Below are 25,876 nucleotides of genomic sequence, written 5' to 3' on the forward strand. Positions count from 1 at the left end.
CCAATTCAGCAGTAGCCAGTTGCTCGGATGAATGTGAGGTCACTGCACCTCTGGACAGCATAGAAAATGAGCTGAATCTTTCTTCAACACCATCTACAGTGACAACTCTACCTAGTGATCCCGCTAAATGGGCTGAGACCCTCACTGAGTCAATGAAGGAAGTTCTTATTCAAAGAGGTGCAAAATCATTTCACAACCGTCACAGCCATTATCCAGCTTCTGTGAGGAACAGTGGGCTAGGAGGCAAAACCCGATGCCTAAACAATGAACATTTTACTTCACACTTGCCCAATGGACAACGAGTACAAAGAGAGTGGCTGATGTACTCTCCCTCTACTGGTAATGTTTACTGCTTTGCATGCAAACTGTTTTCCCCAAAAACGCATTCTTTTGTGACAGGCTATTGTGATTGGAAACACTCAGAAAGATTTGGTGAACATGAGCGAAGTGCTGAGCACATAACCTGCATGCAAGCAGTCTTGAACCGCGCCAAAGGTGCCACAGTTGATGCAGACCTGTTCAAACAGTTTCAGGCAGAGAGCAGCTATTGGAGGCAGGTGTTACAAAGAGTTGTTGCAGTCATTAAATTCCTTGCAGAAAGGGGCCTTGCATTTAGGGGTAAAAATTAATCGTTAGGGTCTCCTCTCAATGGGAACTACCTTGGTATTCTGGAGGTCCTGGCTGAATTTGATCCCTTTCTAAAGGATCACATCAGAAAGTTTGGGCAGATGGGTCGAGGTAATACCTCATATCTGTCCTCCACCATTTGTGAGGAATTCATTGAATTGATGGGTGCAAAAACCAAACAGGCTATAGCAGATGAACTGCAAGCAAGCAAATACTACTCTATCATTGTGGATTCAACCCCAGATTTATCTCATGTGGACCAATTGACATTCATATTCCGTTTTGTTAGCAAAGAGGGCAGTGTTGTTGAACGCTTTGTGGGTTTTGAGCCCATTACTAGCCATACAGGTGAAAGTTTGGCTAACTGTGTCATGTCTGTGTTGGAAAATCTAGGGTTAGAGCTGTCAAATTGCAGGGGGCAGGCTTATGATAATGCCAGCAACATGTCAGGGAGGTATAATGGGTTGCAGGCTCACTTAAAGAAAAGCAACCCATTAATACAGTATATTCCATGTGCAGCTCACTCTTTGAATTTGGTGGGAGTCAACAGCATTGACAGATGTGGAAATGAAGTCTCTAAGTATTTTGACTTGATTCAGTCTATTTACAACTTCACAACTGCATCCACACACCGATGGGACAGGGTATTTGGCAATTCCAACATAGATCTCACACTTAAAGCTTTATCCAACACGCGTTGGAGTTGCCGTGCAGAATCTACCAAAGCACTGTGGCAGAACTACAGTAAAATAAAAGCAGCACTACAGGTTATTTCCACTGATGACACAGAGAAACGAGACACACGAACTGAAGCTGACAGTCTAGTGCGGAAGCTGGATTCACTTGAGATGGCCTTCATGGCAGGCTTTTGGGACACTGTTCTGTCCAGATTTCAGGCCACAAGTCTGCAACTTCAAAAAGCAGACATGGACCTTGGTACAGCAGTTAGATTGCTGGAATCTCTGCGCACCTTTGTTCTCTCCCAAAGAGATCTATTTGATCATTTTGAGCAGAAAGCCTTAAACATGTTGGGTGGCACCCCATCTTACAGGGCTGAACGGACGAGGAAACGTAAAAAGTTTGCTGATGAATCAGCATCCCCAGATGTTGTGCTTGAGGGAAGGCAACTGTTTCAAATAGAGACATTTATTGCCTCTATTGATCAACTGAGTTCAAGCCTTAATCACCGTCTGGAGGCCTACAAACATCTGAACAATTTGTTCAGTGTCCTTTTCTCTTTGGATACAGAGTCCAATGCTTCAGTCCTTCACAAGGCCAAGATTCTCACTGAATCATACCCATCTGACCTCAATGAAAGTCTTGGACAGGAGCTTATACAGTTCAAATCTTTTATACAGCTCAACAACACTGATGAGGAGAGGACCCCTTCAGGACTGCTCAAAACAATAATACATTTTGGACTACAGCCTACGTTTCCTAATACATACATTGCGCTACAGATTTTTCTCACTCTACCGGTCAGTAACTGTGAGGGAGAACGCTCATTCTCTCTTTTGTCAAGAGTAAAAAATGAGCTGCGCACAAGAATGACTCAGAAAAGATTAAATGCGTTATCTCTAATGGCAATTGAGAGTGAGCTGACAAGAGAGTTGGACTTCAATGATGTGGTGGATGATTTTGCAAAATTGAAAGCACGAAAGAAACCCCTTGCTTAAAGGTGCACTGTGTAAGATTTTTAGGTTATTTCCAGAATTCACCCATTCACTAATGTTAGGCTACCTGTTTTCATGAATACTTACCACCACCATAAAATTCTAAGTATCCATTATGACTTGGAGAATTGCACTTTTGCCATTTCTGGGAAGTGTCACCTGGATTGTGAAGATAGGATTGACTTTAGGCAGAAGCTTGGTGCTTTCTCTGGCAAACTGAACCTCAAGCTTCATTCTCTGCAGCTTTGCATTCTTGTGCAGACTTTCATCCACAAGGAACTTTTCAACTTCCCCACTATCGTGAAGGGGCCATCAAAAGATTTCAGTGTGTCCAGCATGTCTAGTCTCTTACTCTCCTTTCTTTGAGCCATCTCTTGTTTCTCATCTGCCCTACTCTCGAATTTTGCCTTCATGAATTTACTCCAGTTGAGTTCAACCTCCCTTTTTGCTTGTGCTGCTGCCTTGAAACCTCTGAAGCTCCTGGCTCTTCTGTAAAATTATTGACCTATTGACTGCGTTCAGTGTGCCCAACTTCTTCAGTTTGTAGTCCACCTTGCCACATTGTCTCTCCATCCCAATGTTGTGCACAGGGGTGCCATCAATGTTACTAGCCTGTTCACTGACAGGGTCCATTGGGAAGGTCTCCTCATCCATCCTCTGCCTGGCCAGGACAGTCTTCAGATGGGGCAGCATGAGATCTGTCAGCTGCTTCACTTCATCCAAGTATTCGGCAGCCACGTCTGACACTGAGTTCAGGACATGTCCAGTGCCTGTCCAGCCACTATAGCATTCTTGGAAATGGGCTATCTTGACCTGCATGCAGCCCTTGTACCATGAACTGGCCTACACCTTTCTTTGTGGTGCTCTCCGATGCATGTTATCATTTTACCTTTCTCCTTCTCCTCAAGCTTAACCACAAATAGATACAGACTTTGAGCCTCAATTTGCTGCACAGCTGCCGTTATGCCAATGTGTTTTCCTAAGATATTATTTTATTTTTAATGATAGAAGGGAGGAAAAGGGGGCAAAAATCATGTCCGATTTAGTTTTTTGGGTGGGTTGGGGGGTTTATTTCATGATAGCTACCAACTTCCAATACATAATATCTCTCAAATGACCCAATGCACCATCACTGAAGTGGGCGTAATCATTTTCAAAAATGTTTATTTTTAGGCCATTTATCCCCTCCCCCTGTGTCTGTGTGAAACCTGTGCTTGTCAGTGTCTGTGTGGTATACCTAATAGTGTGTGTGCAGTATGTGCACTCTTCTGTACAGTACAGTGTGCATGTCTGTTCACAGTATACAGTATTTCTTGCATAGTGCGTGCGTGTGTGTGCGCCCACACGCGCGGGGGGTTGAGGGGCCAAGACCATGTCAGGCCCAGGGGGCCAAAATTTCTTAATCCGCCCCTGCACATTTGTAGTTATTTCCCCACATTTCTGCACAATAACTCAGATATGGTAATACTTTAGTAGCGAGCAGTAGAGAATGTGAAGTGATTTGTTAAACCAAATATTGTGTTTTTTTCCATATACAACATCTGGACTCGATAAAAGAATCGATAAGGAATTGCTTCGATAAGAGGATTCGATAATAGGCTCGAACTCCATAATTTCTTATCAAACATCATCCTTAGTGCAGCCTCCCTCCCATGCACCTTCAGCGGTAAAAAAATGTAACAAAAATATGCACTGCACTATTGTTTTTGAAATGCCCATAAAATTGGTACAAGTCTTCTGCTTGTTTCAAAATGCGCAATTAATAAGTGTCTTTGTGGTGATGCCCCATATAATACACGCAAAATCCTCATTTAGATAAGGCGGTCTGCGCCACATTTAATAGTACACGCTAGTTTATAGATTGCACAGGCTGTTTAGCCCGAGGTATTTGGATCTTAGCGAGTCAGGCCCTAAATGTGTTTACTACTTTTAGCAAAAACCACGGTGACCCTCAGCTATGGTCAGCAATAAGCCATTCTAAATGTAAAATCAAATTACACTGTTGAGCCCTTGAGATGGTCAGGGGCCCAATTTATACTGCACACCAAATCTGATTTTTTTTTTTGCCCTCCAGTGACAGATCGGATATTGTTTTATTGCCAATCGAAACGCACCAACGTGCTTCAAATCTTATCTTTTTTAATCCCATTTGGGCCTCATCCGATTGGAACCTGATCTTTTCAAATGTGACTGCAGTCTAAACGGAAATGCGACCTGATTGCGACTTTTACGTCATCGTTGGGTGAGCTACTTCATTCCTGTGCGCAGGAAATATGCGGCCTGCCAGCGGAAGTGTATTTCACTAACCGACCGTTTTCGTAAGAGACGTTTGGTCCAAGCATGAACGAAGATTACGTCACTTCCTGGACTTGCAATATTTTACAACGAAGCTTCTGCGACGTCATGTTTTGTGATATTTCAATGTTTTATTACTGTTTTGGATGAAAATAATAGCTTGCCTAGGAGTAAAAGGGAACAACATATAAAATGAACAAGGGGTAGATTTTAAAAAAATCAGTAGGTATTATTGACACAATTTTAACCACTTTCACGCCTCTGTCATTGCAATGAATGACGCATGGGGGCGCCACTGTCTTTCATCACACAGAGCTCTGCAATCACACAATTAATTTTTTAAATGTTGTTTTTGTTTAAAACAAGGCACTTACTGTAACTTCAATCTATATCTGAGTCCTAACAAAAAGTGGACTTTTAGATTGTCAGTACTGTGAATATTTGATATAAATAAATTGGATTTCTTTGCCATTTAAACCTGCTGAACACATTGTTAAGATTTCTGTACGGCTCCAAGGTTTCAAAATACTGTATTCTCAAATAAACTTTGGTTTGTAGTTTTGTATGTAATATTTAATATGACATTTGTATTGAAATGAAAATAATTCTGATAACAAAAAATAAAACCATGATAACAGTGGGCGTGCACAAACAAAACTGCTGTAAAACAGTTTGACGGGATGTTATGTAGTCTTTGCGCATGCGTGGACCATTCAAGTCTTCCAGTTTCAGTGAGCTAAATCTTTTTTCGACCTCTTCTCACTCCGGCGCTTACCAAAGTCATGCGGTAAATTTAGGCCTCCGCTTATAAATTTGAGTGTGATGTAAGGATATATATATATATATATATATATATATATATATATATATATATATATATATATATATATATATATATATATATATATATATATATATATATATATATATATATATATATATATATATATATAGGTTTATTTGAAATAGGGACAGATACAAAAACATAGACATCTGAAACAGTTATCCAATGTATGCATCATAGTGTTTGTAGCCAAAGCTAATTTACAACACTTGTCCCCAACAACAACAACAACACAGATCCAACATCATGAAAAGCCCATTTAATAAAAAAAAACGTTATTATGGTCTTACCTTTACTTATAAATGAAGTCCATGCGCAGCTCCTTCTGATCAAAAGCATCGATAACTTGTTTATAGAAGTCTTCCTTATCTTTCTTCAGTTTTAAAAGTCTCTCTGTCTCGATGGAGATATTCCTTTATTACCTCCTGCTTCGATTGAAAGTCCAGTTTAGAAAACGGTTTTATTTTAGATATGTAATCCTCTATGTTAAAAGTGCAAGCGAGAGGAAAAAATAAACGATCGCTGCTAACTGTTGCTGCTTGTTGTCACTTCTTCTGCAGCCGAGTAGTCGCAAAAAGGATCACACGCCCTCTACCACCAGGAGGCGGGAGTCATTTAAAGGCCTACTGAAACCCACTACTACCGACCACGCAGTCTGATAGTTTATACATCAATGATGAAATCTTAACATTATAACACGTGCCAATACGGCCGGGTTAACTTATAAAGTGACATTTTAAATTTGCCGCTAAACTTCCGGTTCGAAACGCCTCTGAGGATGACGTATGCGCGTGACGTAGCCCGGGGAACAGAGGTATGCCTTCCCCATTGAATACAATACAAAAAAGCTCTGTTTTCATTTCATAATTCCACAGTATTCTTGACATCTGTGTTCGTGAATCTGTTGCAATTATGTTCATTGCATTATGGAGAAAGAAGCTGAGCAAGCAAAGAAGAAAGTTGTCGGTGCGAAACGGACGTATTTTTCGAACGAAGTCAGCAACAACAGTACACAGCCGGCGCGTCTTTGTTTACATTCCCGAAAGATGCAGTCAAGATGGAAGAACTCGGATAACAGAGACTCTAACCAGGAGGACTTTTGACTTCGATACACAGACGCCTGTAGAGAACTGGGACAACACAGACTCTTACCAGGATTACTTTGATTTGGATGACAAAGACGCAGACGTGCTACCGTGGGTATGCAGCTTTGGCTTCTAAACATTTGATCGCTTGACCGTATGTGCGCAACTTTTTTTTTGCGTATGTACGTAACTTTTTTAAAATATATAAGCTTTATGAACCTTGGGTTAGGTGAACGGTCTTTTGGGCTGAGTGATTGTGTGTGTTGATCAGGTGTTTGAATTGTATTGGCGTGTTCTATGGAGCTAGGAGCTAGCATAGGAGCTAGGAGTTAGCATAACAAAGACGTAGGTGTTTTTATGCAGGATTAATTTGTGTCATATTAAATATAAGCCTGGTTGTGTTGTGGCTAATAGAGTAAATATATGTCTTGTGTTTATTTACTGTTTTAGTCATTCCCAGCTGAATACCAGGTACCGTGAGTATGCAGCCTTGGCTGCTAAACATTTGATAGCTTGACCGTATGTGCGCGTCACGTACGTAACTTTTAAAAAATATATAAGCTTTATGAACATTGGGTTAGGTGAACTGTCTTTTGGGCTGAGTGATTGTGTGTGTTGATCAGGTGTTTGAATTGTATTGGCGTGTTCTATGGAGCTAGGAGCTAGCAGAGGAGCTAGGAGCTAGCATAACAAACACGTAGGTGTTTTTATGCAGGATTAATTTGTGGCATATTAAATATAAGCCTGGTTGTGTTGTGGCTAATAGAGTATATATATGTCTTGTGTTTATTTACTGTTGTAGTCATTCCCAGCTGAATATCAGGTACCGTGAGTATGCAGCCTTGGCTGCTAAACATTTGATAGCTTGACCGTATGTGCGCGTCACGTACGTAACTTTTTAAAAATATATAAGCTTTATGAACCTTGGGTTAGGTGAACGGTCTTTTGGGCTGAGTGATTGTGTGTGTTGATCAGGTGTTTGAATTGTATTGGCGCGTTCTATGGAGCTAGGAGCTAGCAGAGGAGCTATGAGCTAGCATAACAAACACGTAGGTGTTTTTATGCAGGATTAATTTGTGGCATATTAAATATAAGCCTGGTTGTGTTGTGGCTAATAGAGTATATATATGTCTTGTGTTTATATACTGTTGTAGTCATTCCCAGCTGAATATCAGGTACCGTTAGTATGCAGCCTTGGCTGATAAACATTTGATAGCTTGACCGTATGTGCGCGTCACGTACGTAACTTTTTAAAAATATATAAGCTTTATGAACCTTGGGTTAGGTGAACGGTCTTTTGGGCTGAGTGATTGTGTGTGTTGATCAGGTGTTTGAATTGTATTGGCGTGTTCTATGGAGCTAGGAGCTAGCAGAGGAGCTAGAAGCTAGCATAACAAACACGTAGGTGTTTTTATGCAGGATTAATTTGTGGCATATTAAATATAAGCCTGGTTGTGTTGTGGCTAATAGAGTATATATATATGTCTTGTGTTTATTTACTGTTGTAGTCATTCCCAGCTGAATATCAGGTCACCCCCGGCTCTCACAGCATCTTCCCTATCTGAATAGCTTCAACTCCCCACTAGTCCTTCACTTGCACTTTACTCATCCACAAATCTTTCATCCTTGCTCAAATTAATGGGGAAATTGTCGCTTTCTCGGTCCGAATCTCTCTCACTTCATGCGGCCATCATTGTAAACAATAGGGAACTTTGCGTATATGTTCAATTGACTACGTCACGCTACTTCCGGTAGGGGCAAGCCTTTTTTTATCAGATACCAAAAGTTGCGATCTTTATCGTCGTTGTTCTATACTAAATCCTTTCAGCAAAAATATGGCAATATCGCGAAATGATCAACTATGACACATAGAATAGATCTGCTATCCCCGTTTAAATAAAAAAAATTCATTTCAGTAGGCCTTTAATGACTCATATTTGACACACGCAGCTACGGTATATTAATAAAACATGGCTGATTACTGTTCTTTTTAGCATATTCAATAGCTTGGACCTTAAATCCTACTGAATAGCTCTTAATCTTCTTCCCTTTATGTAATTTCAAATTATTGAAATCAGCCTCCTCCATTTTGAAAATGATGACAGGTGAAGTGTCATTCGTGACGTGACGAGTTTGACCCGGCGGAAATTGTAGGCATATGCTAATTATTTTGCGAAACGAGTTTGACCCGGCGGAAATTCTAGACATGCGCTAATAAAAATAATATTTTGCGAAACGAGTTTGACCCGGCGTTAATCCTGAGCCGGCGGTAATGCTAAGCATGCGCTAAGCATGCGCTAATTATTTTGCGAAACGAGTTTGACCCGGCAGTAATTATAGGCAGGCGCATACTATATATAACCGGCGGCAATTCAAGGAAATATGCTATATATAGACTTAGACTTAGACAAACTTTAATGATCCACAAGGGAAATTGTTCAACACAGTAGCTCAGTTACAATGATGGAAAGGACAATGCAGGTATAAATAGACTAATATAGCTATAAAAAATCTAACGTATATACGAATATATACATAATATGTGTACAGAGTAATTTATATACAGATATATTATATTATGTCTATAACATATATACAATATAAACCAATGACCATGTACAATATTACAGTATATACAGTCTATATGACAGCAGCAGCATAAAATGGAGAGTAGGTCCAGCAGGAAATAGAAAATAGACATTATAAACAAAGAGAAGTAGCTAACATGTCAGGTGTCAGGTAATAGGCAGATGTCATCTATTGCTGTATGGTGAGTGATTATACAGCTGGATGGAGTGTGGAATGAAGGAGTTCTTGAATCGCACAGTGCGGGAAGGAAGTTGAAGGAGCCTGTTGGAGTATGAACTCCGCTGTCCCTTAATTGTCAGGTGGAGTGGGTGGGAAGGATTGTCCATGATGGCCAGCAGTTTGTCCAGTGACCTCCTGTCCCTCACTGACACAACGCCTCCAATTGCGTGCCAATAGTTTGGCCGGCTTTCCGGATCAGATTATCAATCCGGTTTGAGTCCCTTTTGCTGGTGCTGCTCCCCCAACAAACCACTGCGAAGTACAGTGCACTGGCCACAACAGACTGATAAAAGATCTCCAACAGCTTCCTGCACACATTAAATGACCTAAGCTTCCTCAGGAAAAAGAGTCTGCTCATGCCCTTCTTGTAAACAGCTTTGCAGTTGTCCTTCCAGTCCAGTCTGCTGTTCAAGTGGACTCCCAGGTACTTGTACTGCTCCACCACTGCCACCTCCCGGCCCTGGATCTTGATGGGCTCCACCGGGGTCACTCTCTTCCTGAAGTTGATGACCAGCTCCTTGGTCTTGTCCACATTAAGGACCAGATGGTTCACCTGAGACCACTCCACAAAGTCAGCGATCAGTGTCCTGTACTCCAATTCCCGTCCCTCTCCGATACACCCGACCACAGCAGAGTCGTCAGAGTATTTCTGCAGGTGGCAGGACCTGGAACTATACTGGAAGTCTGAGGTGTACAGGGTGAACAGGAAAGGAGACAGGACGGTCCCCTGTGGAGCACCTACACCACTGACCACAGTATCCGACACGGAGCTCCCCAGTCGCACAAACTGGGGCCTGTCAGACAAGTAATCAGTGATCCAGGAGACAATGGATGAACTGACACCCATCCTGAGCAACTTGTCACTCATCAGAATTGGCTGAATGGTGTTAAAGGCACTGGAGAAATCAAAAAACATGATCCTCACAGTGCCCTTCCCACCATCCAGGTGAGAGTGAGCATGATGCAGCAGGTAGATAACAGCATCGTCCACTCCTACATGGGGCTGATATGCAAACTGTAGAGGATCCAGGGAAGGAGCCACCAGTGGCCTCAGCTGATCCAGCACAAGTCTCTCGAGGACCTTCATGACCTGGGACGTCAGGGCAACAGGTCTGAAGTCATTTGAGCTCGATGGGATGGGCTTCTTGGGCAGTGGCACTATGCAGGATGTTTTCCATAGCACTGGTATCCGTTCTAGCTTCAGACTCAGGTTGAAGATGAAGTGCAGGATCCCAGTTAGCTGAGCAGTGCAAGTCTTCAGGACCCAGGGGTTGACTCGGTCAGGGCCTGCTGACTTAGCTGGATTGACTTTCTCCAGCTGCCGTCTTACAAGTCCAGGTGTCAGACACACCGGGCTGGCTTTCTCAGTGGGGGTGGAAGTGGGGGAGGGGAGAGGGGGGGAAAAACAGCTGTGGCAGGTAAAAGAGAAGGAGGGGGAGGTGGAGGTGTGAGAACAGGAGTAGTGGGGGGAGGGCCAGTAAGGGGTGCGTTGCTAAATCTGTTGAAAAACAAATTCAGCTCGTTGGCTCTATCTGCACCACCCCCTTCCAGCAGTTTGGCTTTATTGTTGAAGCCTGTGATGGTGGTTATATATATATATATATATATATATATATATATATATATATATATATATATATATATATATATATATATATATATATATATATATATATATATATATATATATATATATATATATATATATATATATATATATATATATATATATATATATATATATATATATATATATATATATGTATATCCATCCATCCATCTTCTTCCGCTTATCCGAGGTCGGGTCGCGGGGCAGCAGCCTAAGCCCGTGATCTTGTCCCTTCGGTCATAACCCATAGCTCATGACCATAGGTGAGGATAGGAACGTAGATCGACCGGTAAATTGAGAGCTTTGCCTTCCGGCTCAGCTCCTTCTTCACCACAACGGATCGATACAGCGTCCACATTACTGAAGACGCCGCACCGATCCGCCTGTCGATCTTACGATCCACTCTTCCCTCACTCGTGAACAAGACTCCGAGGTTCTTGAACTCCTCTACTTGGGGCAAGATGTCCTCCCCAACCCGGAGATGGCACTCCAACCTTTTCCGGGCGAGAACCATGGACTCAGACTTGGAGGTGCTGATTTACATCCCAGTCGCTTCGCACTCGGCTAGGAACCGATCCAGTGAGAGCTGAAGATCTTGGCCAGATGAATCCATCAGGACCATATCATTTGCAAAAAGCAGAGACCTAATCCTGCAGCCACCAAACCAGATACCCCCGACGCCCTGACTGCGCCTAGAAATTGTGTCCATAAAGGTTATGAACAGAATCGGTGACAAAGGGCAGCCTTGGCGGAGTCCAACCCTCACTGGAAACGGGTCCGACTTACTGCTGGCAATGCGGACCGAGCTGTGACACTGATCATACAGGGAGCGGACCGCCACAATCAGACAGTCCGTTACTCCATACTCTCTGAGTACTCCCCACAGGACTTCCCGGGGTACACGGTCGAATGCCTTCTCCTAGTCCACAAAACCCATGTAGACTGGCTGGGCAAACTCCCATGGACCCTCAAGGACCCTGCCGAGAGTATGGAGCTGGTCCACAGTTCCACGACCAGGACGAAAACCACATTGTTCCTCCTGAATCTGAGGTTCGACTATTCGGGGTAGCCTCCTCTCCAGTACACCTGAATAGACCTTACCGGGAAGGCTGAGGAGTGTGATCCCACGATAGTTGAAACACATCCTCCGGTTCCCCTTCTTAAAGAGAGGAACCACCACCCCGGTCTGCCAATCCAGAGGTACCGCCCCCGATGTCCACGCGATGTTGCAGAGTCTTAAAGTTAAAGTTAAAGTACTAATGATTGTCACACACACACTAGGTGTGGTGAAATTTGTCCTCTGCATTTGACCCATCCCATTGTTCACCCCCTGGGAGGTGAGGGGAGCAGTGGGCAGCAGCGGTGCCGCACCTTGTCAACCAAGAAAGCCCCACAGCATCCAGAGCCTTAAGGAACTCCGGGCGGATCTCATCCATCCCCAGGGCCTTTCCACCGAGGAGCTTTTTAACTACCTCGGCAACCTAAGCCCCAGAAATAAGAGAGCCCACCACAGATTCCCCAGGCACTGCTTCCTCATAGGAAGACGTGTTGGTAGGATTGTAGGATCCTCCCATGTCCGAGTTTTTGCCTCCGCGACCGCTGAAGCCGCACACCGCTTGGCCTGTCAGTACCTGTCTGCTGCCTCCGGAGTCCTATGAGCCAAAAAAACCCGATAGGACTCTTTCTTCAGCTTGTCGGCATCCCTCACCGCTGGTCTCCACCAGCGGGTTCTAGGATTACCGCCACGACAGGCACCAACCACCTTGCGGCCACAGCTCTAATCGGCCGCCTCGACAATAGAGGTACGGAACATGGTCCACTCGGACTCAATGTCCAGCGCCTCCCTCGTGACATGTTCAAAGTTCTTCCGGAGTCGGGAATTGAAACTCTCTTTGACAGGAGACTCTGCTAGGCCAGGGGTCGGCAACCCGCGGCTCCGGAGCCGCATGCAGCTCTTTGACCACTCTGATGCGGCTCAGCTGCATACTTGCCGACCCTCCCGATTTTTCCGGGAGACTTCCAGGTTTCAGTGCCTCTCCCGGAAATCTCCCGGGGCAAATATTTTTCGATTTTCACCCGGACAACAATATTGAGGGCGTGCCGTGATGGCACTGCCTTTAGCGTCCTCTACAACCTGTCGTCGCGTCTGCTTTTTCACCATACTATCTGTGTGCCGGCCCAGTCACATGTTGTATGCGGCCTCTGCTTACACACGTAAGTGACTGCAAGGCATACTTGGTCAACAGCCATACAGGTCACACTGAGGGTGGTCGTATAAACAACTTTAACACTCTTACTAATATGCGCCACACTGTGAACTCACACCAAACAAGAATGAGAAACACATTTCCGGAGAACATCCGCACCGTAACACAACATAAACACAACAGAACAAATACCCAGAATCCCATGCATCCCTAACTCTTCTGGGCTACATTATACACCCCAGCTACCACCAAACCTCGCCCCCCCCAACCCCGCCCACCTCAACCAACGCACGGAGGCAGAGGGGGGGGGGGGGGGGGGTTTGATGTGTGGGGGGCAGGGTTGGGGGGGCGGGGTTTGGTGGTAGCAGGGTGTATAATGTAGCCCAGAAGAGTTAGGGATGTTTGGGATTCTGGGTATTTGTTCTGAAAAAAACAGAATTAAAAAAAATTAAAACTTAATGTCATTGTTTTTTCTATTGTTATTGTTATTTAAATGTATTGTTATTACTATTATTATTTTATGTGTTGCGGTTTATTCAAATGAATGATTGTGTAATTAATCCTGATTACAATATCTATCTATCTATCTATTTTTTTGCCATAATCGTCCAGCCCTCAATGCTACACAAGAGAGTTTGCAGGGTCATAAGTGAGCCATGTAACTGGTGTGTGAAACTGTAACCGGCGAAATGTACCTCAGAGCAATGAAGCGTAGTACAGGGTATTTAAGGGTCAAAGTGCTTGCAGAGAACGAAAAAAACGTACATGTTGGCAGGTCTGCAATCTTCAAGCAGATAACTGTGCCAACTCGCCCCATTGATGCACATACAAGCACACAGCTGTCTCGGTTGTGTTGTGTCTTCAGCGGCATGTCCCCAAACTGTCAAACAATTGTAGCTGAGATAGGCTCCAGCGCCCCCCGCGACCCCGAAGGGAATAAGCGGTAGAAAATGGATGGATGGATGGCATTTAGGAATGTTTGGTTCAAAGTTTAGTCAATTATCTGAATTAGGAGCATAAAATATATTTTGTGACTAAATGAAATGTAAAGTGTTTTGAGTGTCTTGTAAAAAGCGCAATATAAACCTAATCCATTATTGTGTGTGCTCGACAGCATGTTCACCTGGTTTCTACGGCCATCGTTGTAGCCTGTCCTGTCCTCAATGCATCCACAGTGATGGGGCATGTCATCATGTTACTGGTCACTGCGAATGTTTGTCTGGTTTCTTTGGCACTCTCTGCAACCAGGGTAAGTTCACCATGTCACTAATTGAATTGTATTTTGTTTTATAATATTGTGAAAGATTCAAAAACTCTTTAATCAAGTAATTGTGACCCACATGCAGTGTTGTAAATATGTTTTGTGGTCAATAGACCAGTGGTTCTCAAACTTTTTTCACCAAGCACACTTCAGAAAACACTCGGTCTCCAAGTACCACCAACATTAAAATACAGTAGCTTAGTAGGCAAAGTATTCATTAAAAACAAGGCACAGGTTTTGTTTAACAAGTATGTTTAATATTATTGGCCACAGTAATATTACACACAGTTTGAAAACTAACATTGTGTTAGAATATAGGAAAATAAAACACTGTACTTTAATCAAGTGATTCTTTGGCGTACCACTAGATCAGGGGTGTCCAAACTTTTTGACTCGGGGGCTGCATTGGGTTAAAGAATTTGGCGGGAGGCTTCAACTACTTCAGCTTTAACACCCCTCAGCTCCACATCAGAGCCTGACGACCATGCAATATGAAGTATAAACGATAAAACATTGAATATTAAGAGTATGTGAAAGTTTGACTCCTACCTTGTTTACTTCCCTGACGACCTCCTTAAGGTTTTGTAATCAAACAGAAATATCAAGCAGCTAAAATGCGCCAAACATGGGACAGTGTGGAGAGAATGTTTTGCATATCACCCATCATGCGCTGTAATTTTAAACCATATATGTACGCGTTTTTCAATGTCCACAAAGTTCAATGAGCAGGAGATGTGTTATCTTCAACCGTGTTTTGACTTTATTTGTTGGTTGTAGTTTATTTACCCCATGAGTGGGTAAAGTTGTTTGGATTGGGTCATATATATTGATGCTGTGCTCAAATCACTTTGAAATGAAATGATTTGGTCATTGAACTTCTATTCTTTTTACGCCTACTCCATCTCAGTCCACGGGGTACTACATTTAGGCAAAAACACTCAACATTTTTTTGTAAAACTTGTGATGTCTTGCGGGCCACTCTGAAGACGGTGCACACTTGGCCTGAGGGCCAAACGCCGTAGTTTGGATACCCCTGCAATTTTCCAACCCTCCAGATTTTCCTGGGAGAGTCCCGAATTTCAGTGCTCCTCCCGAAAATCTCTCGGGGCCACCAGTTTCACAAATTTCTCCCGATTTCCACCCCGACAACAATATTGCTAGTATATGAGCCCCCTTTGTGGCCATTTTCAATACCTCCCTAATTCTGAGGTTTCAAGGTTGGCAAGTAATCCTGCAATATATGGAGCCCATAATCACTGAGAATTAGATGTAGGTTATACATTTCTATGACTTTTTTTTTTTTTAAGTTTGTTGTGTCCTAAATGTTCATTATGTTGATAGTAGGCAACTTAAATTACATTTGCATCAATTACTGTATTTTTGCTTTTAATTTTTTTTGCTTATATGTCTATTTTTTGCTGCCATCATATTGGTATTTTGTATCTCTATTTGATACATATATATAATGAATATATTTTTTTTTATATTTCCATATATTAAATATCCATCCATCCATTTCCTACCGCTTGTCCCTCTCGGGGTCGCAGGGGTGTCTGCCTTTGTGCATTCATGCGGAAGAATTAAGAACATATACTACAACTGTTAATATCTTTCAGGTTCAATGTGCACAAGTGATTATCTTTGTTCCTTTGAGAGCAATGTGTTTATACAAGATTAGATTGGGGTATGAGGTTTTTTGATGGATAAAGAGGTTGATGTATCCTTTTATAATTTAAGATAGCTAGCGATTAGCTGCTTCTCCAGGAAGCAAGCCGTATCACAATGAGTTTTTCAAGGCCTGGTAATCAACCACGGTTTTACGCTGATTAAAATTGGAGACAGAAATACTTATTGTCAGGAATTTTATTGTGGTTTATCATTGTACCAGTTATTTTTTATACGTCCTTACCAGCTACCAATAAAAAGCACAGCACCGGCTGCTCGTTCAGAAAACCGAAACTTGCTTTCATGATAGTCTCCAAAAGTGTCTATTAAGACCGGAAAAAGTGTCATCAGTCGCTTTTTTTAAAAACAGCTTCTGGCTAAATTTGTCAAAGACCAGGTGTATGAAATATGTGGTAAGAAGCAGAATTGAGATGCAACCTACTGTATGGAGTTGTAACGACAAGCTAAATTCAGTGACAATCTCATTGTAGGGCGAACAGGCAGCAAATTAATTTGTGGTGGTCCAAATGTGGCAGGCCATCTGTTTGCACGCATGTATGCATTTAGTTCAAGTCAAAACATTTTCGACCAACACAAGTTCTGGTGCATCTTGATATTATTTTTATTTATTTTTAAGTTGGCATCAATGCATAGTTGACTGCTTATGTCAACATAATTTGCAATACAAAGAGGTAATTTCTATTAATGATGTGTCTGTTTGTGTTGACTTGTGTTGTAGTACTGTTAACTTCATCATTATTATTATAATTTTTTTGCAAAGGAGGTATGTGGTACAGTCGTTATATAAAAAAAACATACAAACAAATGAAGAATGGTGGGAGGGGCAACAGGAAAAGAACTACCACTTAGTTCAGTTTAGTTCAGTTCATTTTGAACATGCATACAATAAAATTACAATGTAACGCATCATATACAGTATGTCCAAGTGTTTCATTACAGCACGTCCGAAAAGGAGTAGGAAGAAGCTGAGCTTATTTAATCCTACTTCTTTTCATATCATAGCAGATTTATCCCATTTCTTTGTTGTCTGTTTGTAACAGAACAGTAAATAAATAAATAAATAAATAAATATACCATAAGTAAGTAAACAAATATTTAAAACATAAATAATTATCTCTTTTTTTTTTTTAAAGGTTCAAGATATTTATGATAATTGTTCTTCTTTGTACTTTGTGAACACTTGTAGTTTGAACAGTATCTTAAACTGAATCATATTAGTGCTTTGTTCAATTAATTTTCTTAGTTTGAACAGTATCTTAAACTGAATCATATTAGTGCTTTGTTCAATTAATTTTCTTAATTCATTCCATAACTTAATTCCAAAGAGTGATATACTAAAGGTCTTAAGTGTTGTACGTGCATACAAATGTTTTAAATGAGATTTTCCTCTAACGTTATATTTCTCCTCTTTTGTTGAGATTTGTTGTACATTCTCGGCTAGCAGGTTATAGTTTGTTTGAACATATATTTTGCTGTTTGCAAATGCATTAAATCGTTGAATTACAATATTTTGGATTCAATAAATAAAGGGTTTGTATGTTCTCTCTATCCAACATTATGATTTATTAAAATTGATCTTTTTTGTAACACCAGTAGTGAATGAAGCGCACATTTATAGTTGTTTCCCCATATTTCTACACAATAACTCAGATATGGTAACACTAGTGAGCAGTAGAGAATATGAAGTGATTTTTGGTCTAGAACAGGGGTCTCAAACATGCGGCCCGCGGGCCAATTGCGGCCCGCGAGACGTTATTGTGCGGCCCCCACCTTAATATGAACGTTTAATGTTAGTGCGGCCCGCAAGTTTTATATGAATGGCGCTTGACAGCGCTGTGTGCGCGGAGCTGAAGCATTCTTGCCAACCCTCCCGATTTTCACCCGTCAACAATACTGAGGACATCAATATTGAAGACACAAGGTTTAGCGTCCACTTTTTCTCCATTCAAACAATGTGCCTGCACAGACGCATGTAATATGCGGCCTCAACAGACACACGTAAGTGACTGCAATGCATACTTAGTCAACAGTCATACATGTCACATTGAGGGTGGCCGTATAAAAAAAACTTTATCAATGTTACAAATATGCGCCACAATGTGAACCAATACCAAACAAGAATGACAAACACATTTTGGGAGAACATCCACACGTAACACAACATAAACACAACAGAACAAATACCCAGAATTCCTTGTAGCACTAACTCTTCCGGGCTACAAGGAATCTACCAATCATGGTGGCTCCCGAGGACCGAACATTACGTCACTTGCGTGATGCAAGCAGAGAAACGTTTTGCTGCTTTTCCACGAGACCCGCACGCGCTCTTCCTCCCTCCCTCCCTACCTCCCTCCGTCCCTCCCTCGCTCGCTCTCTTGCGTGCTCTCTCTCTCTTGCTCTCTCTCTCTCTCTCGCTCTCTGTCACTGCGTGTGTCTTCGTCGCTCCCGTCGTCAGTCCGTCAGTAATAAAGTCCCTGATAACCTGGACCAATTCAAACCGTTATTTGTTTTTTTATTGTTTAATTTGCATTGCCTCACACGATGAACATTACATTTATTTTTATATGACGCCATATAACACTCCGGGAGCCGTCACTTTTTCCCAGGGTTTTCCGCCGACCGCCGTGTTGCTGTCGGGAGGAAAAGCGGAACGACACACATTGCGGAAATAACATTATTCTCCGTGCGTCGGTTAAATACAAATATATATTCCAACCCCAAACATGTCTTTTTCAAAGCGTGCAGTGAAGAGAAAGGTTAGTGATGAGCAAAGACAATTCCAGGAAAAGTGGGAGATGCAATATTTCTTTGTTGAGCACAGGGGCACCCCGACGTGTCTTATTTGCACAGAGAAAGTTGCCGTGCACAAAAAATACAATTTAAAACGTCATTATACAACTAAAAATGCTGACAAGTATGCAAAATACCAGGGAGATGAGAGAGTGAACCGGGTTGCACATTATGTGTATGTGTATACATTGTTGTTGACTGGAGAAATCAAATTATTATTGTTAGAATAGAATAGAATAGAATAGAATAGAATAGAATAGAAAGTACTTTATTGATCCCTGGGGGAAATTCAGCACCACAGTTCGCTCACAATAGACAAGAATAACAATAAATAATATAATATATATAATATATTATATATGTGTAGTTTATAAATAATATACATATATTCTACATATACTCTACATTTAAGTGCAGTCAAGGAACATATGCATTATACAGTCTGATGGCTGTCGGTATGAAGGACCTCCTGTGTCGTTCCGTGTTGCATTTTGGGAGTCTGAGCCTTCCACCGAACGTGCTCATTCTCCCCGTAAGGTCCGAGTGTAGTGGGTGGGAGGTGTTGTCCACAATGGCTAGGAGTTTTGTTAGACTTCTCCTCTCTTGTTATTACTTATGACTGATTTATTTACTTAATTCTCATTTTGTTCATTTATATTTTGATTTTATTTTGTGTTGAAAATAAAAATAAAGACATTTAAAAATATTTTTTTTAAGAAATCTTTTCTTGCGGCCCAGCCTCACCCAGACTCTGCATTCAGTGGCCCCCAGGCAAATTGAGTTTGAGACCCCTGGTCTAGAACATATTTTGCTTTATTCGTTATTGACGTGTTTCTTGCTACTTTATGTTGTACATTTTTACATGAGGTTTCCAGTTATTACACCCAAAAATTTGTTTTCTTTTACGGTAGTCTTTCAATGTCTATTTGTATTTGTGTTTGACTTTCCTTTCTACTGTTACCAAATATCATTATTTTAGTTTTACTGAGATTCAAAGATAGTCTGTTTTTGTCAAACCATCTTTTTAATTTGTTAATTTCTTCTGTTATTATTTGTATTATCTTCTGTGTTCTCTACTGAACAAAACGCAGTCGTGTCATCTGCAAATAATACTAACTTTAAGTCCTTTGTAACTTTAGAAATGTTGTTTATATAAAGATTGAACAATTTTGGTCCAAGTATTGATCCCTGAGGTACACCACAAGATCATTTCAGCTCTGTAGACATGTGTTCGCCTATCATCGCGTATTACTTCCTGTTGGTTAAGTAGTTTCTAACCCAGTTCAAGACCAACCATCTGATGCCTTCCATTTCTAATTTGTTTATTAAGATATTATGATTGATTGTGTCAAATGCTTTTGTTAAATCCATACACAACGCCACTGTGTACTGTCTATTGCACTGGTAATTTATTCCATTATTTCAATTAATGCCATTGATGTTGAAATGTTGGCTGTGTATCCGTATTGGTTGTCTGTGAGTGTTGACATGGCTGACATGACTCAACCAATCCAAGAAATGTCGACTCTAACAGGTTTCGTTGCACATCATACATTTACATGCTTCTCAGTGAATATTATTTCAACACTTCAATATTTCATTGTGATGAATGTTTCTTTGGGTTAAAGAGAAGCTAACTCTACCATGAAGGCAGCCCGCAGTTCATCAAGTTGAAGTTTAAATAGAGACACTGGAGAAGTGTGTTGTAAAATATTTATCGGCATTAATCATGAGGACAGCCTGTTCTACATTAGTTATTCTGCTGTTCATTGCATCTTTAAGCAGGTCCAATGGTAATTTAGTAGCCTTTTTGAAATACTAAGGTAAAGGCAGGTGTGCAGGTACTAATTTGTAACATGTACATTGTACAGCGAAATGTGTTCTATATGAGTTAAACCAATCCCTGAAGAGCAGCTGTGACTAAATCCAGATATTGTATCAGCATCATGGTCGAGGGAACCAAGCATGTATTTAAAAATCAGGTAAAGTATTCAGGTACTGAATAGATACCTCGACACAAAAAGGCCCAAAAGTTGGGTGTTCAGAGAAGCCTAAGCGGGACTCGAATGGGGTACCACTAGGGATGATGTTCGAAACCGGTTCTCCCGGTTGTTCGATAAGAAAAGAACCATTCGATAAGAAAAGAACCGATTCCATAGACTCGAATCCCTTTATTTTTTTATTTTTTTTGTCCTGTCCAGCTTCTCAGGCAAATCATATACGGTAGTTGATGTAGATGCCCATATCGGCTGTTCAGATTTACTTTACAAAAGAGAAGTGTAGGATACTTTTCTTGTTGCCTTATTTGTATTTGACTTTATTAAATGTATTTATATTATCATTTGATGCAGCCGGGCCGGAGCAGGAGCTGGATAGAAAGAGAAAAAAAGGAAGAAAGAGGGGCGAATTGTGGGGACAAGAGGGGGATTAGACAGAGAGACAAAAACAACAACAGCAAACACAACAATAACAACAACAACAACAACAAAATAGAGCAACATCAGCAAATACGATATGTACAAATATGATGGTAAAAGTGATAGCAAATAAGCAATTAGCTAAATAAATAATAATACAGAAATGATAATGAGCATTATTACACTACAAATGGAGCAATACAAATACCAATAGAAATAGCGCTATTGATAATGAACAATACCAATAATTTACCTCTATTATCTACAATACAGTTGTTCAAATGCAACAATACATATACATAATTATAACTAGAGATACAATAGAATGCAGAAAAATGGAGGGGAAGAAAGAGAAGCAACCTATATTAACCTTGTAGATTGTTATTGTAACAATAGGTTTAGCTTTGTCAGTGTGCCATGTGTTACCCAGTTTCCCCTAGAGCAACAACATTAATATATGTTTGATGAAACATGATTATGTGCATGAGTGTATGTGTGCATATGTACTTGTATATGTACAGAATGTGTATATATATGTTTGTACAGTGAATGTGTATGTAAAGTATGTGTATGTGTATATTTGTACAGTGAATGTGCGTGTGGATGTACGAACTTTGAGTATGTAGGTATGTACTGTATTTGTGTACGTATGTGGGAGCGTAGGTATCTATGTATGTAAGTATGTATGAATAACGGTATGTATGTGAGTATTAGGGCTGCAACTAACGATTAATTTGATAATCGATTAATCTGTCGATTATTACTTCGATTAATCGATTAATAATCGGATAAAAGAGACAAACTACATTTCTATCCTATCCAGTATTTTATTGGGAAAAAAACAGCATACTGGCACCATACTTATTTTGATTATTGTTTCTCAGCTGTTTGTAAATGTTGCAGTTTATAAATAAAGGTTTAGTAAAAATATATATATATATATATATATATATATATATATATATATATATATATATATATATATATATATATATATATATATATATATATATATATATATATATATATATATATATATATATATATATATATATATATATATTAAAATGAAAAAAATAAAAAAATAAAAACTCTGCGCATAGCATAGATCCAACGAATCAATGACTAAATTAATCGGCAACTATTTTAATAATCGATTTTAATCGATTTAATCGATTAGTTGTTGCAGCCCTAGTGAGTATATGTGTATTTGTATGTACAATATATTTGACTCCCAGTGTGTGTGGGAGCCAGAGTACGGCTCCAGCCACCCAGAGAGCCCAACCCACAAACAGCAGGTGTGGTGCCCAGGGAACCAGGGACCACCGGCCCCACGCAGCCAGCCCGGCCAGCGACAGGAACCCCAGAGCCAGGCCCACCGTGCCGCCCGTAAGAGCCAGCAGCAGGCCGCAGACGGATGCACCCGGCAGAGGACAAGGCATGAGAGAAGCAGGGGACAGCCAGACCTCAAGCCAGCGAGAGACCACACCCCACATGGGCAGAAAGGCGGGACGCCCCGCCCGGCGGGCCCAGAGAGTCGCCGCTACCGGACGGGAAGACCGCCCCCGCCCCACCAGCAACCGGGCCCCCACGAGCCCACCCCCCGCCCCCGGAGAGCACGGCGCAGCCCGCCCACGGCCACCCCACCCGAGCCGACCGCCGCAGGACCGCCCAGCACGGGACCACGGGAACCACCCAACCCACCCGCAGGGACCCCAACGATGGAGATGGAACAACCAGCAACCACCCTGTCGAGTTCCCCTCCTGAGAAGAGGGGAAAATTAAAAATAATCAAATCCCTTTTTGAGAACCGGTTCCCGTTATCGAGGCCACTACAGTAAAGAAAAATAGTTGGTTCTTTATTCGAATCCCTGGGAACGAATCCCATCCCACAGGAAATGCCCTGTGGCACGTCCCAGGAAATGACGTAGCTCAGTCATTAGGCGGCAGATGCAGAAGCATCAACAACAATGGACCGTAAAAAACGCCCCAAGGCATGGCTTCATTTTACAAAAAAATACGACGAGGAAACGGCTATCTGCAATTATTGCCAGGCTTCGCTCTCATGTAAGGGGTGAAGTACAACAAGCATGATGAAACATGTTTAGGCCGTACATAACCTGAAGGTTAGAGAAAGGTGTCGTGGAGAAGCAGCGACAGAGATGACGAAGCAAACCCCTCTTCCTCTGCTTCAACCTGCAGCGCCAATTCCAGTGTTAGTGCTGGTGAGTAACTAACATTAACTGTTGCCGGTTAATTTCCATATCTGCTCACTCGTAGCCTTTAGGCTAAAATAAAATAACCTCTTATGTCAACGAGGACTGCAGTAATGTTAGCTAGACTAACGTTACCTAAGCATAGTCAGTGGCTAACGGTATGGTTAACGTTAGCCTTTTTGTATGTGTCTTATAACGTTAACGTTAGCCTTTTTGTATGTGTCTGATAACGTTAACGTTATCTTGTAGCCTACACCACTCCAGAGTTTGCAGGTCTGTCTAATAAACTAGCGCTTTCTTTCTTTCTTTAGTTTATTTCATACATGAACACACTTACAGCATAACACATCACAGTTTCATATCATTTCACTTTACATCATGTCCGAAAAGGAGTAGGAAGAAGTAAAGCTTATTTAATCCTACCCCTTTCCCACTTCAGAGCGTTTACAAATATATACATCATTTATGACCTTTTTATAATAAAATAACATCTGTGAATTAGTATATACAACAGTTTTGTAATATGTAATTAATTAATTCAGTCATTATTAATATACTGAGATGAAGATTATCTTATTTTCAATAAGGCTGAAAGTATTTCTCATAATTCTTCTTTGTACTTTGTAAGCACTATTAATTTGAACAACCTCTTAAAGTGGATCATATCAGTACAATGTTTAACTTCATTACTTAATCCATTCCATCATTTAATTCCACATACTAATGCTAAAGACTTAATAACAGACACCCTAGTCTTCACATTCAGCTAATTTCCCCCCTAATTCTATGCTGTGTCTGTCCCTCATTTTCTCCCAGGACAAGGACGTGCAGTCATTCCTGGAGGAGGCCATACTGATGGACCCCAGAAAGATGTTCCAATAGCAGCAGAAGTGCACTTTTTGGAGAGCTGTATTATTTTCAGTTTCGTGCCCAAGGGACTGATTTTGTTTAACGCTATATTATTATTTATACACCTATAGTGATCACAGAGACAGGTTGTTTTTGTGTTACTGTATATATTTGTTTTTTCTGAAAAATCCCACTTAATATACTTTGGGTAAAAACAGTCAATATTTATTTATTTTTTAAAAATTTTTAGGGGGGTAACAATAGTCAATATTTATTTATTTATTTTATTGTATTTTTTTCTTATAAAATAAAAGTGAGCTTTTGTTAAACCAAATATTGTGTTTTTTTTCTTCCATTTACAACAACCTATCTGGATTCGATAAGAGAATCGATAAGGAATCGGTTCGATAAGAGGATTCGATAATGGGCTCGAACTCGATAATTTTTTATCAAACATCATCCCTAGGTACCACTCTGTCAACATGATCAAATTTTGGGGATGACCTGGTTCACTGTCTAAATTCAGGATTTGTTCAAACGTTTTCGTCACTTATTAGGAGTCAGAGCCAAGCAAAGTCTGCGCTCTCCGACTGCTTTTCTAGGTTATTATATAATTTTGTGCTAAATGGCTGGAGGAGAACATACCTTCAAAGTTAAAGGCCTACTGAAAATATATTTTTTTATTTAAACGGGAATAGCAGATCCATTCTATGTGTCATACTTGATCATTTCGCGATATTGCCATATTTTTGCTGAAAGGATTTAGTAGAGAAAATCGACGATAAAGTTCGCAACTTTTGCTCGCTGATAAAAAAAGCCTTGCCTGTACCGGAAGTAGCGTGACGTCACAGGAGCTAGTATTCCTCACAATTCCCCGTTGTTTACAATGGAGCGAGAGATTCGGAGCGACAAAGCGACGATTACCCCATTAATTTGAGCGAGGATGAAAGATTCATAGATGAGGAACGTTACAGTGAAGGACTGGAGAGGCAGTGATGGACGTATCTTTTTTCGCTCTGACCGTAACTTAGGTACAAGCTGGCTCATTGGATTCCACACTCTCTCCTTTTTCTATTGTGGATCACGGATTTGTATTTTAAACCACCTCGGAAACTATATGCTCTTGAAAATGAGAGTCGAGAACGCGAAATGGACATTTAAAGTGAAGTGAAGTGAAGTGAATTATATTTATATAGCGCTTTTTCTCTAGTGACTCAAAGCGCTTTACATTGTGAAAACCCAATATCTAAGTTACATTTAAACCAGTGTGGGTGGCACTGGGAGCAGGTGGGTAAAGTGTCTTGCCCAAGGACACAACGGCAGTGACTAGGATGGCGGAAGTGGGGATCGAACCTGCAACCCTCAGGTTGATGGCACGGCCACTCTACCAACTGAGCTATGCCGTGACTTTTATCTCCACGACAATACATCGGTGACACACTTAGCTACTGAGCTAACGTGATAGCATCGTTCTCAAATGAAGATAGAAACAAAATAAATAAACCCCTG

At 41.1% G+C, this 25,876-nt stretch overlaps 2 protein-coding genes across 8 annotated transcripts in view; both read left to right on the plus strand.

The window, feature by feature from the left end:
* LOC133636505 (multiple epidermal growth factor-like domains protein 11) overlaps positions 1 to 25,876 on the plus strand; it is a 388,169-nt gene that overhangs the window by 335,235 nt on the left and 27,058 nt on the right. For all 7 annotated transcript variants that reach the window (XM_062030413.1, XM_062030416.1, XM_062030415.1 and 4 more), the window contains exon 15: positions 14,263 to 14,397. In XM_062030413.1, coding sequence (XP_061886397.1) covers positions 14,263 to 14,397 — 135 coding nt within the window. The remainder of the gene's footprint in view (positions 1 to 14,262; positions 14,398 to 25,876) is intronic.
* Positions 22,410 to 24,700, plus strand: LOC133636581 (basic salivary proline-rich protein 1-like). The gene is made up of 2 exons (XM_062030421.1): positions 22,410 to 23,527; positions 24,335 to 24,700. Exon 1 carries the CDS (start codon positions 22,505 to 22,507, stop codon positions 23,141 to 23,143), a length of 639 nt encoding a protein of 212 aa, XP_061886405.1. The 5' UTR covers positions 22,410 to 22,504; the 3' UTR covers positions 23,144 to 23,527; positions 24,335 to 24,700.

The sequence above is a fragment of the Entelurus aequoreus genome, linkage group LG02 (genome assembly GCF_033978785.1).
Source record: "Entelurus aequoreus isolate RoL-2023_Sb linkage group LG02, RoL_Eaeq_v1.1, whole genome shotgun sequence".
NCBI classification, from domain to species: domain Eukaryota; kingdom Metazoa; phylum Chordata; class Actinopteri; order Syngnathiformes; family Syngnathidae; genus Entelurus; species Entelurus aequoreus.